The sequence below is a fragment of the Lagenorhynchus albirostris genome, chromosome 6 (assembly GCF_949774975.1).
Source record: "Lagenorhynchus albirostris chromosome 6, mLagAlb1.1, whole genome shotgun sequence".
NCBI lineage: Eukaryota > Metazoa > Chordata > Mammalia > Artiodactyla > Delphinidae > Lagenorhynchus > Lagenorhynchus albirostris.
The window spans coordinates 117,273,649-117,286,752 of record NC_083100.1 but is presented as its reverse complement, the minus strand read 5'-3'; the positions used below and the strand labels follow the sequence as shown (position 1 = coordinate 117,286,752).

At 43.7% G+C, this 13,104-nt stretch overlaps 1 protein-coding gene across 4 annotated transcripts in view; it reads right to left on the bottom strand.

Moving 5' to 3' along the window:
- Positions 1-10,766, bottom strand: part of FAM168B (family with sequence similarity 168 member B) — a 49,531-nt gene extending 38,765 nt beyond the window's left edge. For 2 of the 4 annotated variants that reach the window (XR_009541213.1, XM_060153129.1), the window contains exons 1-2: positions 10,531-10,764; positions 3,700-3,780 (exon numbers count right to left, since the gene is read on the bottom strand). Coding sequence is in view for 3 of the 4 variants with exons in the window: in XM_060153129.1 (XP_060009112.1) it covers positions 3,700-3,769 (70 nt within the window). In the remaining variant the exon portion in view is untranslated. Of the gene's footprint in view, positions 1-3,699; positions 3,781-4,487; positions 5,042-10,530 lie in introns of all 4 variants that reach the window. The other 2 variants (XM_060153130.1, XM_060153131.1) reach the window with 2 other exon arrangements.
- Between the last annotated feature and the right edge of the window lie 2,338 nt (positions 10,767-13,104).

Genomic DNA, 13,104 nt, shown 5'->3' with positions numbered 1-13,104 from the left:
ACGGGAAGACAATACAACTGCCTTTAAAGTGCTGAGAGAAAATAACAGCCAACCTAAAACTGTATACTCAGTATGGTAGGCAAACCCCGCCCCCCCCCAGAAGATACATCATCAAATCCCTGGAACCTATAAATGTTACCTTATTTGGAAAAAGAGTCTTTGTAGACATAAGTTAAGGACCTCCAGATAAGATCATCATGGATTACCGGTAGTGGGGGCCTAAACCCAACGCCAAGTGTCTGCATATGAAACACAGACGAGGAGGAGATGATGTAACCATGGAAGTAGAAGCCGGAGTGATGCTGCCACAAGGCTATTCATGTCACGGAATGCTGAAAGCTTCCAGAAACTTCAAGAGGCAAGAAATGATTCTTACCTCGAGCCTCCAGAGGGTATGAGGCCCTGCCAACACCTGAATTTTGGACTTCTGGCTCCCACAACTGTGAGAGAATAAGTTTCTGTGGTTTTTAAGCCACAAACTTTGTAGCAATTTGTTATAGCAGCCACAGAAAACCAACAGACTCATCAAAAATATGTTCCAAAAATGAAAGCAAAATAAAAACATTTCACAAACTAAAACAAAATTCACTGCTAGCAGACATGCAGTAAAAGGAGAGAGGAGGGGAGGGGATGAGGGGAGATGGGGGAGGGGGAGGGGAGGAGGGGGAGGGGGAGGGGAGGGGGAGGGGGAGGGGAGGGAGGGGAGGGGGAGGGGAGGGGGAGGGGAGGGAGGGGAGGGAGGAGGGGAGGGAGGGGAGGGAGGAGGGGAGGGAGGGGAGGGAGGAGGGGAGGGAGGGGAGGGAGGGGAGGGAGGAGGGGAGGGAGGGGAGGGAAGGAGGGGAGGGAGGAGGGGAGGGAGGAGGGGAGGAAGGAGGGGAGGGAGGAGGGGAGGGAGGAGGGGAGGGAGGAGGGGAGGGAGGAGGGGAGGGAGGAGGGGCAGGGGAGGAGGGGAGGGGGAGGGGAGGGGGAGGGGAGGGAGAAGGGGAGGGAGGAGGGAAGGGAGAAGTGGGGGGAGGAGGGGAGGGAGAAGGGGAGGGAGGAGTGGAGGGAGGAGGGAAGGAGGGGGAGCGGAGGGGACGAGGGGAGGGGGGAGGGGGAGCAAAAAGTGCTGTAATCTTTAGAGTCATCACTGAATAGCAAAAGAATTTTTCAAAAATTAAAAGAAGGAAAAATTTAATGAAAAATACTTGGTTAATCCAAAAGAAGAAAGTGAACAAAACAAAAAAACCAGGTGCTATCAATTAGAAAATAACAGTAAGATGGTGCATATGAACCCAATTATTGTCATTCCTCAGTATCCTAGGGGTATTGGTTCCAGGACACAATACCCAAAATCCACGGATATGAAGGGCTGACCATATGTCAGTTACCATATTACTACAATTAAAAGATGAAGTTGTTGGGAAGTGTTTCTTTTTTCCCATTAAATGTAAATTTTAGAAAGTTATGGACAAGTCTCTCCGTTTACTAGTATAAAAGTATAAAATGGTATAAAAGCACTTTCTTTCCTTGTGATGTCTCGTTAGTTTTTGGTACTGAAGTTATGCTAGCCTCAAAATTCTGTAGGCACATTATTTAACTCCCACTCCCATTCAAAATACCTAGAGTGGTTACTAGTTCCTACACTAAACCCTTGCTGATCTAGAGAGTTTTATGAAAGTCAAGGAGACTAAAATACTAAAACCAAGAAAATAGTTAGGACAGGTATAAAGAAATGGATAAAATAAGAAGAAACGATAACATTTTAAACAGATTTAAAGTTGCAGAAATTTTCTTTTAAATGTAATTTTAAGACCAAAAAAACCCCTAAAAGAGTGCACATGGGAGGGAGACGCAAGAGGGAGGAGATATGGGGATATATGTATATGTATAGCTGATTCACTGTGTAATAAAGCAGAAACTAACACACCATTGTAAAGCAATTATACTCCCATAAAGATGTTAAAAAATAAAATTTTAAAAAGTGCACAGAACTGGTATGACAGGCAACCAATGTTTCATTATAGGTAATGCTAATACCATCAGGTTTTGCCTATTCCCTGGTTTCAGATTTACACAGGATTCTCTTCAGCTATTTAGCCTTCTGTTTAAACTAGTGTTAATTCGTTAAAGACAGTAGGCCTTATCACTAAATCACCTTTTATCAATTCTGGAAAATTCTGGCACTCCTTTTCTTCTAGTCTCTCTACTTGGTCCTTCTGCACCTTTTAATTCTCCTCAAAACTTCTCATCCTAACACCTCTATTTCTTAACCAGTCTGTTTCCCCCTTTCCTTACACTGCATTCTGGTCCTCCCTTTAAGCAGTGTTTTATCTGCAGCTTAACTTGAATTTTGTTCAAATGCCTTTTTTTTTCCATTTAAGTTCCAGCTGGTTCTTTTCGATATGATTCTTTCTTTTGCATCTTCAGTAATTCTAAACATGCTTGTGTGATATGGTTTTTACCTGTTTTGTTCCTGCTGTCTATCATGACTGGTGACTCTGACATGACAAATAACATCACAGTGTTCTGTAATAATTTTGACTTGTTAACAGGCAGAACTTTGTGGGAAACCCACACAACCTGGGTTGAGAACATCTGCCTCCACAGCAGTTCTGCACCTGCTGTTGTCAGGTGCTCCAGGGAATAGTGCCGCCTAGAGACTTTTTTTATGTTAGTTTCTCGATGTATGGACCTCCTGGGAAGGACAAGTAATTCAAAGTAGAGCCTGAAACATCCCTGAATAGTTACAAATTCTTAGGAAAGGGTTCTCCCTTCCCAGAGCCCAAGCAGAAACTGAACTTCCTGGTGGAGCCAGTGCATGGATTGTTTAGTCTACCTCTCCAATGTGAGTATCACCCTCTGGAGGAATCAGACTGATGAGGGGTCCCACTCCAACTCCCAGCCTTACAAGGGCCAAAGGCCTCAATTTCTGTCCCCAAATAGGTTGCTAAAACCCACAAATAACAAATGCCCCTAGGACAGGCACATCAACTCAATGGCCCAATGCTCTGGTTTTTGTCGTTTTCATATTCAGCAGCAGAAATCTCTTACTTTCTTGCAAGTTCAGTTAAACGTTTTTGAAATGTTTTATTTAACTTCCCAGGGGTTTTTAGCAACGGGGTTTTAAGAGTATCTGTTCCACCATATCACCTAAACCCACAATTGTAATACTACAAATAACTATTCCTTTCAATTAGGACGACAATTTGCTATTTTTGACCACCAACTCCTATTCCCCCAAATTGTGCTTCACCCCCTCCATCACAGCCCATGTTGGACTAGCAGACTTCAGTGAAGTAGGGAACAAGACTCAGGCCTAAATTCATCAGTAGACTCCCCTCCTGGCCCCGGGTGCTGGCATGGAAGGAACAAGATGAGAGCCAGAGCCAGGTGAAGAGACTCACAGCCAAGGGAGGGGCTGAGCACCACAGAACCACAATGGTCAGAAAGGGACCCACACGGAGAGGACACTGAGGAAGCGGAGCTGAGCACAGGAAGCAGAGAAACTAGACGCCAATCCCCACCCTTGACGCCACCAGATCAGCCTTTGACCAAAGCCAGACCAAGCTCCTGATTTTTCAATTCCGTGAGCCAATACATTTTCTTCCCTATCTAAGCCACTTGAGCTGGGTTTGTCCATCGAAAGCATTCTTAGTGACACAGAAATTCACCACGTGTTCAAAGTTCAATAATGGAAACAAAATTTTACTTGCTTACCTGGATAACCAATTCCTTTGGCATTTGCATAGGGAACCCCAGAAGAACCCGGGCTATAAACAGGATTCATGATTTCAAGAACTAAAAAGGGAAAAAAAGTGATTTAGCCAAGCACTTTTGTTCTCAGGTTTTTCTCCATCATCAGTCACAAAAGAACAAGAGTCCTTTCTCTAGTATATAATAAAACGAGGCATTTCATGCTGCTGCCAACCAACAGAGAACAGAAAAGGAACGCCAAAGTCCTAATGGGTGCCCACTAGGACACTACAGGCTTTCCTTTATAACTCTCTTCGGTCCATCAGAAGCTAAGGGAAAAAAGTGTTCTCTGTGTCCCTGCTTAAAACTGTGAAAAAATATCTATAAATAATCTAAATGTCCTTATAACAGAGAACAGTCTTAACCAGATCTATCCAGAGCATGAAATAGCATGCAGCTGCTTTTTAAAGTGTTTAAAAATACAGATTGATATCATGGTAATTGGGGAAAAAAACAGTACAATACTATAATGCAGTATGCTCCCAAATTTGCACCTACACATATGGGCATGTGCACCTCTAGCACAAACAGAAAAAAGTCTGGGAGGAAATTAAAATATGAACAGTGATTGCCTCTAGATGGGATGGTTTAGTGTTCGCTTTGCACTTTTGTCTATTTCTGAAATAACTTAGGTTAAATATATGTCTATTTCCTAAAAAAAGACAAATTAGCACAGCCCAGCAACTCTATTAACCCATTCTATAATTCCCAACCTTTTTTTTTTTTTTTTTTGCGGTACGCGGGCCTCTCACTGTGTGGCCTCTCCTGTTGTGGAGCACAGGCTCCGGACGTGCAGGCTCAGCGGCCATGGCTCACGGGCCCAGCCGCTCCACGGCATGTGGGATCTTCCCGGACCGGGGCGGGGCATGAACCTGTGTCCCCTGTGTCGGCAGGCAGACTCTCAACCACTGAGCCACCAGGGAAGCCCAATTCCCAACCTTTTTTGCCTGGAAAGTTCAAGAACTTGCACAGCTACAACCATGGTTTTATCCCATCCTCTGAATTTTTTATCACCCAGTGTATTCTTAAAGTGTGAGCTAAATTAAGACTATTCAGTATTCCCTGACTTACGTGGCAGTAAGGACAATGGGGATCTTAAATTTAAAAATAAAACAGCAATGGGGGGGGAACAGGTATATGGGAACTCTGCACTTTCTGCTCAGTTTTGCTGTGAACCTAAAACTGCTCTTTAAAAAAAAGTCTATTTAAAAAGAAAAACAGGCAGTTCCCTGGTGGCATAGTGGTTAGGATTCTGGACTTTCACTGCCGTGGCCGGGGTTCAATCCCTGTTTGGGGAACTGAGATCCTGCAAGTTGTGTGCATGGCCAAAAAAAAGAAAAGAAACAAAAGAAAAACATAAAATGTACATGTATTTGCTTTAGTGTCTGCCTTCCCCACCACATCCTCAGCTAGAATGTAGATAGGGAACTGGAACTTAGCCCTATTTGCAGTAACTTCAGCCCCAATAACAATGTCTTACACACAAAAAGGTGCAACTACCTGCTGACTTTCTAAAAAACACATGCACCTCAAAACACTCTAGGTATCAAATTCCATTACAAAGGCAAAATGCAAAAACAAACCACTTCATATTTTCAGCTCACCTGACTCAGAATATTTACAACCAAGCAGTTCAGTAGAAACTATACCTGGTCAAGTCCTTAGCCTTTGTAACAAGTTCTAAAGTCGAAATAAATTGGAGATATCAGTGATTGATATTGATACTCATTACCTAAGTAATTATCTTATTTCTTTAACTTCCAAACCAAAGGCAGAGATACTTTTTGAAGCCATGACATCCAGAACCACAGCTAAGAGAGAAGTCTAGATCAGTGCTGTGCAACAGTACTTTCTACAAGGATGAAGATGTTCTCTATCTGTGCTGTCCAATATACCATCCGTTAGCTACAAGTAAACGCTGAGCACCTGAAAAATGTGGTTAGAACAGGATCCAATTTCTTAGTTTATTTAACTTCAATCTAAATCTAAATAGTCACGTGTGGCTAGAGGCTACCACCCTGGACAATGCAGATCTACAGAACAGACTACAAAGAAACAAGGATAGGAAGGCATAGGAAGTAGACATGAGAATCAATTGTATTTTACACCACAGTTTAAGAATAAACAAATTGGTGAGCTTCCCTAGTGGCGCAGTGGTTGAGAGTCCGCCTGCCGATGCAGGGGACACGGGTTCGTGCCCCGGTCCGGGAAGATCCCACATGCCGTGGAGAGGCTGGGCCCGTGAGTCATGGCCGCTAAGCCTGCGCATCCGGAGCCTGTGCTCCACAACGGGAGAGGCCACAAGAGTGAGAGGCCCGCGTACCGCAAAAAAAAAAAAAAAAAAAAGAATAAACAAATTGGTAACTGCCAATCCCCATTTTCCTGCACTTTTAACCGATTTTTGGTGGACCTACAACATAAGGATGTGGAGGTCTTCACATATTTCATCTACTTCTCTGGTTCGACTCTCATCTCTGGAGAAGTGAATACTTCCCAAAACTCTATTTCTCTATTCTGTGCCAGGATCTAATTTCATTTTCTTAATTGAATTCAAGATAAGTAAAGCACTACGCAAAGGCCACAGGGGAGAAAAAGTCGCAGTCCCTGCTCTGAGTTTACAATCTAGAAAAGTATTGTCCAACAGAACTTTCTGTGAAGATGGAAATGTATGTCTGATCTGTCCACACAGAGTAGTCACTAATGGCTACTGAACACCTGAAATATGGCTAGCACGACCAAGGAACTACATGTTTAACTTTAATTTTAAATGAACAGTCACATGTAGGTGATGGCTACTGTACTGGACAACACAGGCCTGTAAGACAGAAGACATAAATAATGGTGATTCAGGCCAAAGGGTGTTAAGTGCCATAAAGGAATACAGTGTTCTGAGGGTTGAGTGAGGAGAGCAAAAATTCAAGGAGGAAGAAAGGAACGGTCAGGAATAACTTGGATTACGGAGGTACTGTTTCCAATAAGCTCTAAACAGGTAGGATCTTGAAATGCCACAGAAATTAGAAAATGCAAGATGCACTCTTTAGGGACACTACAGCTGGGCTTGTTGGAGATTAGGCTACATGTAGGGAATCAGCAAAGATGATTATGGAGACATAGGTGAGACTGAAACCATGTGGAGACCCTTAAATGTGGGGCTGAGCAGGAGATGTCACCTGGTAGGCCATGAAGCTGATGAACAGCGTAGCGTAGCAGTTAAACACAGGAATTACCATTTGACCTGGCAAATCCACTCCTAGGTATATACCCAAGACAAGTGAAAACATACATCCATACAAAAACCTGTACATGAAAGTTTATAACAGCATTATTCATAACAGCCAGGAACTGCAGACAACTCCAATGAAGCACTGAATACCACAAGGCTCTCCTTTCATGACCTGACTTACATCTAAAACAGCAATACAATCCTACTCCACATTTTCCACTAAAAAATGTATAAAATTGCATTTGAATTCTAAATACCATAAGTTCCAAACTAACCAGAAGTTACGTTTCCTGAAAGCACTTATACTTCCCAAGAGGCTAATAATAACTATTTCCTAAAGTGATTAAGAAGTCATAATTTAAAATTATAGGTTAAAAATATAACAGGATTAACAAAAGAAAATGTTTGTACAACTTCTGTGAACAACTGTCATACAGCTTTTTAAATTACTTGTTCATATGATGAGAGATTCCCCAAAGACTGTGAGCCTCAAGGGCAGGGAAAATATCTTATTCAGCCCTGTCCCTCTGCATCTCACTAGTGCTTGGTCCAGAGATAGCTCATAAACATTTCCTGAATGTTCTTTAATAAAAGAACTGTCCAATGGAAAATACAGGACTCTTCGTAGCAATAAATATGAAGTTGAGACATTTATTTAAAATCTAATTCAGAATTGTTGAAACATACCTGTTATTGATTAGTGGATATGAACGCTGAACCCACTGACCAATCTTAATATCACTAACAGTCAAACTACTTATTATCTGCATCCTCATATGATGGAATTACTCTGCATCATCTGAGGTGTACTGCGACTAAAACACTAAAATCTGAATCCAATGCAGCCTATACATCTACCTCCCAGGTTACAAAAAAGGGCAGGAGTTAGAGGAATATGCTGAACACCATGAAGCAAGCAGACAAAGCCAAAAGGAGGGCATTCTAGAGGACAAGGGGGTCCAGTTTCTTCACTAAGTCAATGGTCTGGGAAAAGGTGGAAGGTGGAGAGAAGGATAGTCCTAGATTAAGACAGATTTAATAAAGGCTATAAAACACTTTTGTTTGGATCCTTGTTTTAAGACAGAAAAAACTGTAAAAAGGTTATTTTAAGGATTTGAGGATACAAATGAATATGGGCTAGGTATCAAATGGCATTAAACAAACATTAATTTTGTTACATGTGATAACAGTATTTTGGTTATGTAAAGATGCATCAATTTTTAGAAGTACGTATTAAACTATGTAAGGATAAAAATGACATGAAGTCGTAATTTACAGTATTTCTACATAAAAGGGATTGAGATATTGGGTATATGGCTGTACGCTGTATTTTTATACTTTTTAAATAATGAAAAATTAAGGAAAAAACCCACCATCACCACTCTGCCTGGATTCTAGTGCCACTGGCCACCCAAAAACCACCGATTTCCCAGTCTGATTCGGTGTGGGCGGAAGATCACGATGCCAAGGCTAGATCCTAAGGGTATCACTTTTTTTTCTTAAGTTTCTCATTTGTAATGACTCAAATGTCAGAATCCCTATGGGTGGTTTGACACCTGCAGCAAAATAAGTTAAACCTCAGATTTACCTTTAAAAAAGAAGATGACAGCAAAAATTTCTCAATTTGAAAATCCAATAATAATCAGAGGGAAAGACCCATATAAGACCCATCACTGTACTACTTTCTCTAGTCTCAAAATACACCATGACCTAAACAAAGTTCCCACACGAAATAGTAATTCTAAAACTTGAAAGGCCTTGTCTTAGTATTTCATATCAAGAAAACTAATGTCGAGGGGCTTAAATTCTCTCTCAGCAATATACAAGATAAATCCCTTTAATACAATCTAAACTGGAAATTCTCGGTAACATCTGATAACATCAAGAATATATAATAAGATAAAATTCTAAACTCCCCCAAACTCTACCTTCACTATCAAGGTTTGCAATCTATTGCAAAATTCACATTTTTCTGCACAGAACAACTGGAGAGACTTCAGTGATACAGACATAAAGTGGAACACAGACACAAGAAAAGTAACCATTAACTCTAGTACACTGGTGTACTGTTGCTTTAAAATTGCTCTGAACTGATCCAGGAAAAGAAGCTGTTTACATAAAACAAGTCTGGTAGACAAAAATTTGCCTGTAAACTACAGAACCTAAAAAAAACTTAAAATATTCTTTAATTGCACTTGTTTTCTTTTTTAATACTTCTAATCCTCTACCTCTGTGGCATTACCCTACACCTTTTCCCCATGTTTGAAAATTCAAATAATTTTGACATCACAATTCTGTCTAACCTTAAAATGGAAATGAACTGAAAGGCAGTTGTAGAGCAGAATACTAACTAAAAATCCTAACAAGTATATCAGGGCCTGATAGGAGGTCAGAGGCAGTAATAGCAACAGCAGCAGATGGTGCTTCCTCCTTCCTCCTGGGTTGCAGGCACTTGCCTTACACACAGCCCAATCTTTCCACTATTCCCAAGGGCTGGAGACAGGAAGAGGGGACGCTACCTGCTCGGCCTGTCCAGTGACTGCAGCACAGAACCTAGAGGAAGCCTACAGTCTCCAACTCTTAAAGCCTGCATTTAGTCACAAGCGCGACTAAATAAAAGTAACTATGTGAACACTCGTACTAAAGCAAGCCCGATTTATAAAGCTTAAAAGAGACAAAAAAAAAACTTCGCAGTGTGCAGCACAGTACCTTCAACAGTAGAAAAATTAGCCTTTGATTGTTCAATTCTTGGCTGTCAAAGCAAAAATAACCCACTACTTATTTACCAAAGTTCTAAAATGTGTCCCTACTATTATTGTCAAGTTTTTCATAGACTATTTGAAAAAATCATCTGATATTACACAAGGATGATTTGAGAACTTAAGGAGAGGAAACTAGACAAAGCTTTTCATTTAAAAAATTGTTTTGCTTGGCAAAACACTACAAAATACTTTTATGTATGACTTTAATGAAGCATTAACTCATACAACCCATTAGACACATGCTTATATACACTATAAAAGACGACGACCCCGTTTGGGGGTACGTTGTAAAGGCGCATTTCTCTCTCAAAGTTAACCCAGAATGGGCCACGACACGTCCTTTCTGAAGAAAACACTGAACCCGTTCAAGCTAAGCTTTTGCCGGGCAAATGGAATAATGTTTACTCTGTGAGTAGACAAAGTTGAATAGTTTACACACTGGAAATGATGAAAATCCTAAGAACCTTAAACCTAAGTTACAGAAACACCACCCCACTGCTTCCCCATTTCTTGTTCATTTTCCTGATCTGATCACCAGGACCTTAAAAAGACCCAGAGAACATTCTTGTGCAACGAATGCCCCTCTCACCGGCCCCCAGGCAGCGTCCCCGCCGCCCACGCCGCACCTGCCCTAGCGCCCGGTCGCCCAGCTCCGCCTCCCTCGGGCCTCACCAGTCCACCCGGCCCACCGCGGGACAAAGCACCGCCGCGGGCCCGACCTTGGCGCCGCCCAAGTCGGCCGCACAAAGCGCCGCACTTCCGGCAGCGCAAGCCTCCGCCGAGCCCCTCGAGTGCCCCGCCCGCACTTACCGCGCCGCGGCGGCGGCCTGGGCCTCGATGACCAGCGCTCGCCGGCCCGGGGCGGGCTCGGGGGTCGGGCTCGGCGAGGGGCGCGCGCCGCGGAGGCCTGCTCCGATGCGGGGCTGAGCCGCGAGGCCCCGGTTGCCGCCGCCGCCTCCCCGGCCCGCGTTCCCGCTCGCCCCGCTCGCTCCGGTCCGCCTCTTCGCAGCCCGCGCTCCCCGCCAACGCTGCGCAGCTGCCGAGCTCCAACCTCACTTCCGCCTAGAGCCCGCCGCGGCGGGGGCGCGCCGGCACGTGACCTCACGGCACCTTCCGGTCTCGGAGCTGGCGTGCGCGCTCCCGCTGGCGTCCGAGAAGCTCCCGGATGCGGAGGCAGCGGGGAGCTTCGCGACGCGGAGATCCTCGGGCCGAGTCCTTGGGCTCTCGGAGTTTGGAGCTTGGAGGGCTGAGTGCCTGAGAGGTTATCAGCGCCCGGGGCGTATCTGTTGACTTTTTCGAACAAACGCTCATGTTTTTCCTCACGCTATCTTTGCGCTCTTCGTGCAGTGTGGAAAGAACACAGTGGAACATAATTATAGGGTTTTATTAACTTCTTAAAAAAATGTATTTTTTTTTAATTTTCAAACAGCGCCGCGCTACAGGCACCCTCGTGTAAATGATGCCGCGGGGTAGGGGCTGCGCCTCTCCAGACTGTCAGGCTCCGCGCCCCTGGCCGGGGTGGTCGGGTGGCCTCCGGCGGGGTGGTCGGAGGAGCGGGAAGGCCCCGCTGCCGGCCGGGCATCCTGGGGCTCGGCGCTGGCACCGCCCGGGCTCGCGGAGCCGCCACGCTGGCCGCCAGCGCGCTCCGGCGCTCTTTGCGTTCGCTGTTTTCGATGCTCTGCATTCATTAAGTCACTTAATACTCATAATAAGCCGTTTTACAAATGAGGAAATTAAGGCACGAAGAGGTTGACAACGTTTTTCGAGAGCACACAACTCCTAGGAAGCCGACCCGGGATTGAAGCCCCAACGTCTGGCTTCAGAGCACTTGCTCAGAAAGAGGGAGTTTTGGCTTTGCGCTCTCCCAGAGCTGCACTTGCTGTCTCTGCAACGTTACTTGGACCCACGGGTTCCCTGCGTGAGCTGAGAGCCGATGGGTCTGCCTTGGAGAAAGGTGAAGGAATCCTGTGGCCTGTACTCAGCAGGAAGAGTCCAGGCAGTCTACCTTGCCCTGACCAAGCTGAGAACATCTGCTACGGTTCCTAAAGACTTTTTACTTGGCATCTCTAAGATTTCAGTGCAGGTTAAAATAGTTGCAAAGGACTTGATTTTTGGCACGCTGTAAGTGATGATGGTTTTAAATAAAACGGGATGTTATTCTTTAAAACATACCCACCATGGTGATTCGATTCCCACTATTTTCCATTTTAAAAATACATGAATTAGTTCTGGGCTTCCCTGGTGGCGCAGTGGTTAAGAATCCTCCTGCCAATGCAGGGACACGGGTTCGAGCCCTGGTCCGGGAAGATCCCACATGCTGCGGAGAAGCTAAGCCCATGAGCCAAAACTACTGAAGCCCGAGCGCCTGGAGCCCATGCTGTGCCGCAGGAGAAGCCACTGCAATGAGAAGTCCGCGCACCGCAACGAAGAGTAGCCCCCGCTCACCGCAACTAGAGAAAGCCCGCCGGCAGCAACGAAGACCCAATGCAGCCAAAAATAAATAAAATTAATTAATTTTTTAAAATACATGAATAAGTTCTGTAACAGTGTGAAATTCCATTCCTGCTTTTTCTCCTTAAACTCCTGCTTCCATAGCACTGCCCCTGGAGAATTTAACCCTAATATATTGTCTGTTGAGTGTCATTATTTTTTTTAAGTCTCTTGTATCTGTCAGGATAGCTAGGAAATGCTGCAGTAACAAGCCCCAAATCTCAGTGTCTTCACACAATAGAGGTTTATTTCTCACTTAATCAACAGATCCAAAGCAAGTGGCATCATCTAAAAAACTACACAAACAGGAGAATCCAGCAGCAAGTGAAAATTGAAGTGAGAAAAAAAAAGATAGCTGTCATGTATCTAAATAACTAATTAGACGATAAAATAGAAGAAAAGATCCATTTTATACAAGGTTACTTACAGGAAAAATAAACCAATATATAAATATAACAATATAATACCTAGCAATAAACTTTCGTAAGAGTTGTGCAAGATCTATATGAATAAAATTTAAAATAACCACCAAATGGCACAAAAGAACACTTAAATTCATGGAGAAAAACATATTCTTGGATAATTCTTCTAAATTTATTAATTTAATACAATTCCTATCAAACACCAATAATAATTTTTAAGTAGATAAAGTAATTCTAATTTACACATGAGGAAAAAATCAACAAGAAAAATCGAAAGCAAGAATATCTGGGAAAATCCCTGGCGGCCCAGTGGTTAGGACCTTGCGCTTTTACTGCCAAGGGCCTGGGTTCAATCCCTGGTTGGGGAACTAAGATCCTGCAAGCCGTCCTGCGTGACCAAAACAACAACAAAAAAAAAAACAAAAAAAACTGCCAGGAAAACTTTGAAAATAAGGAGTAATAGTAAGGGGGC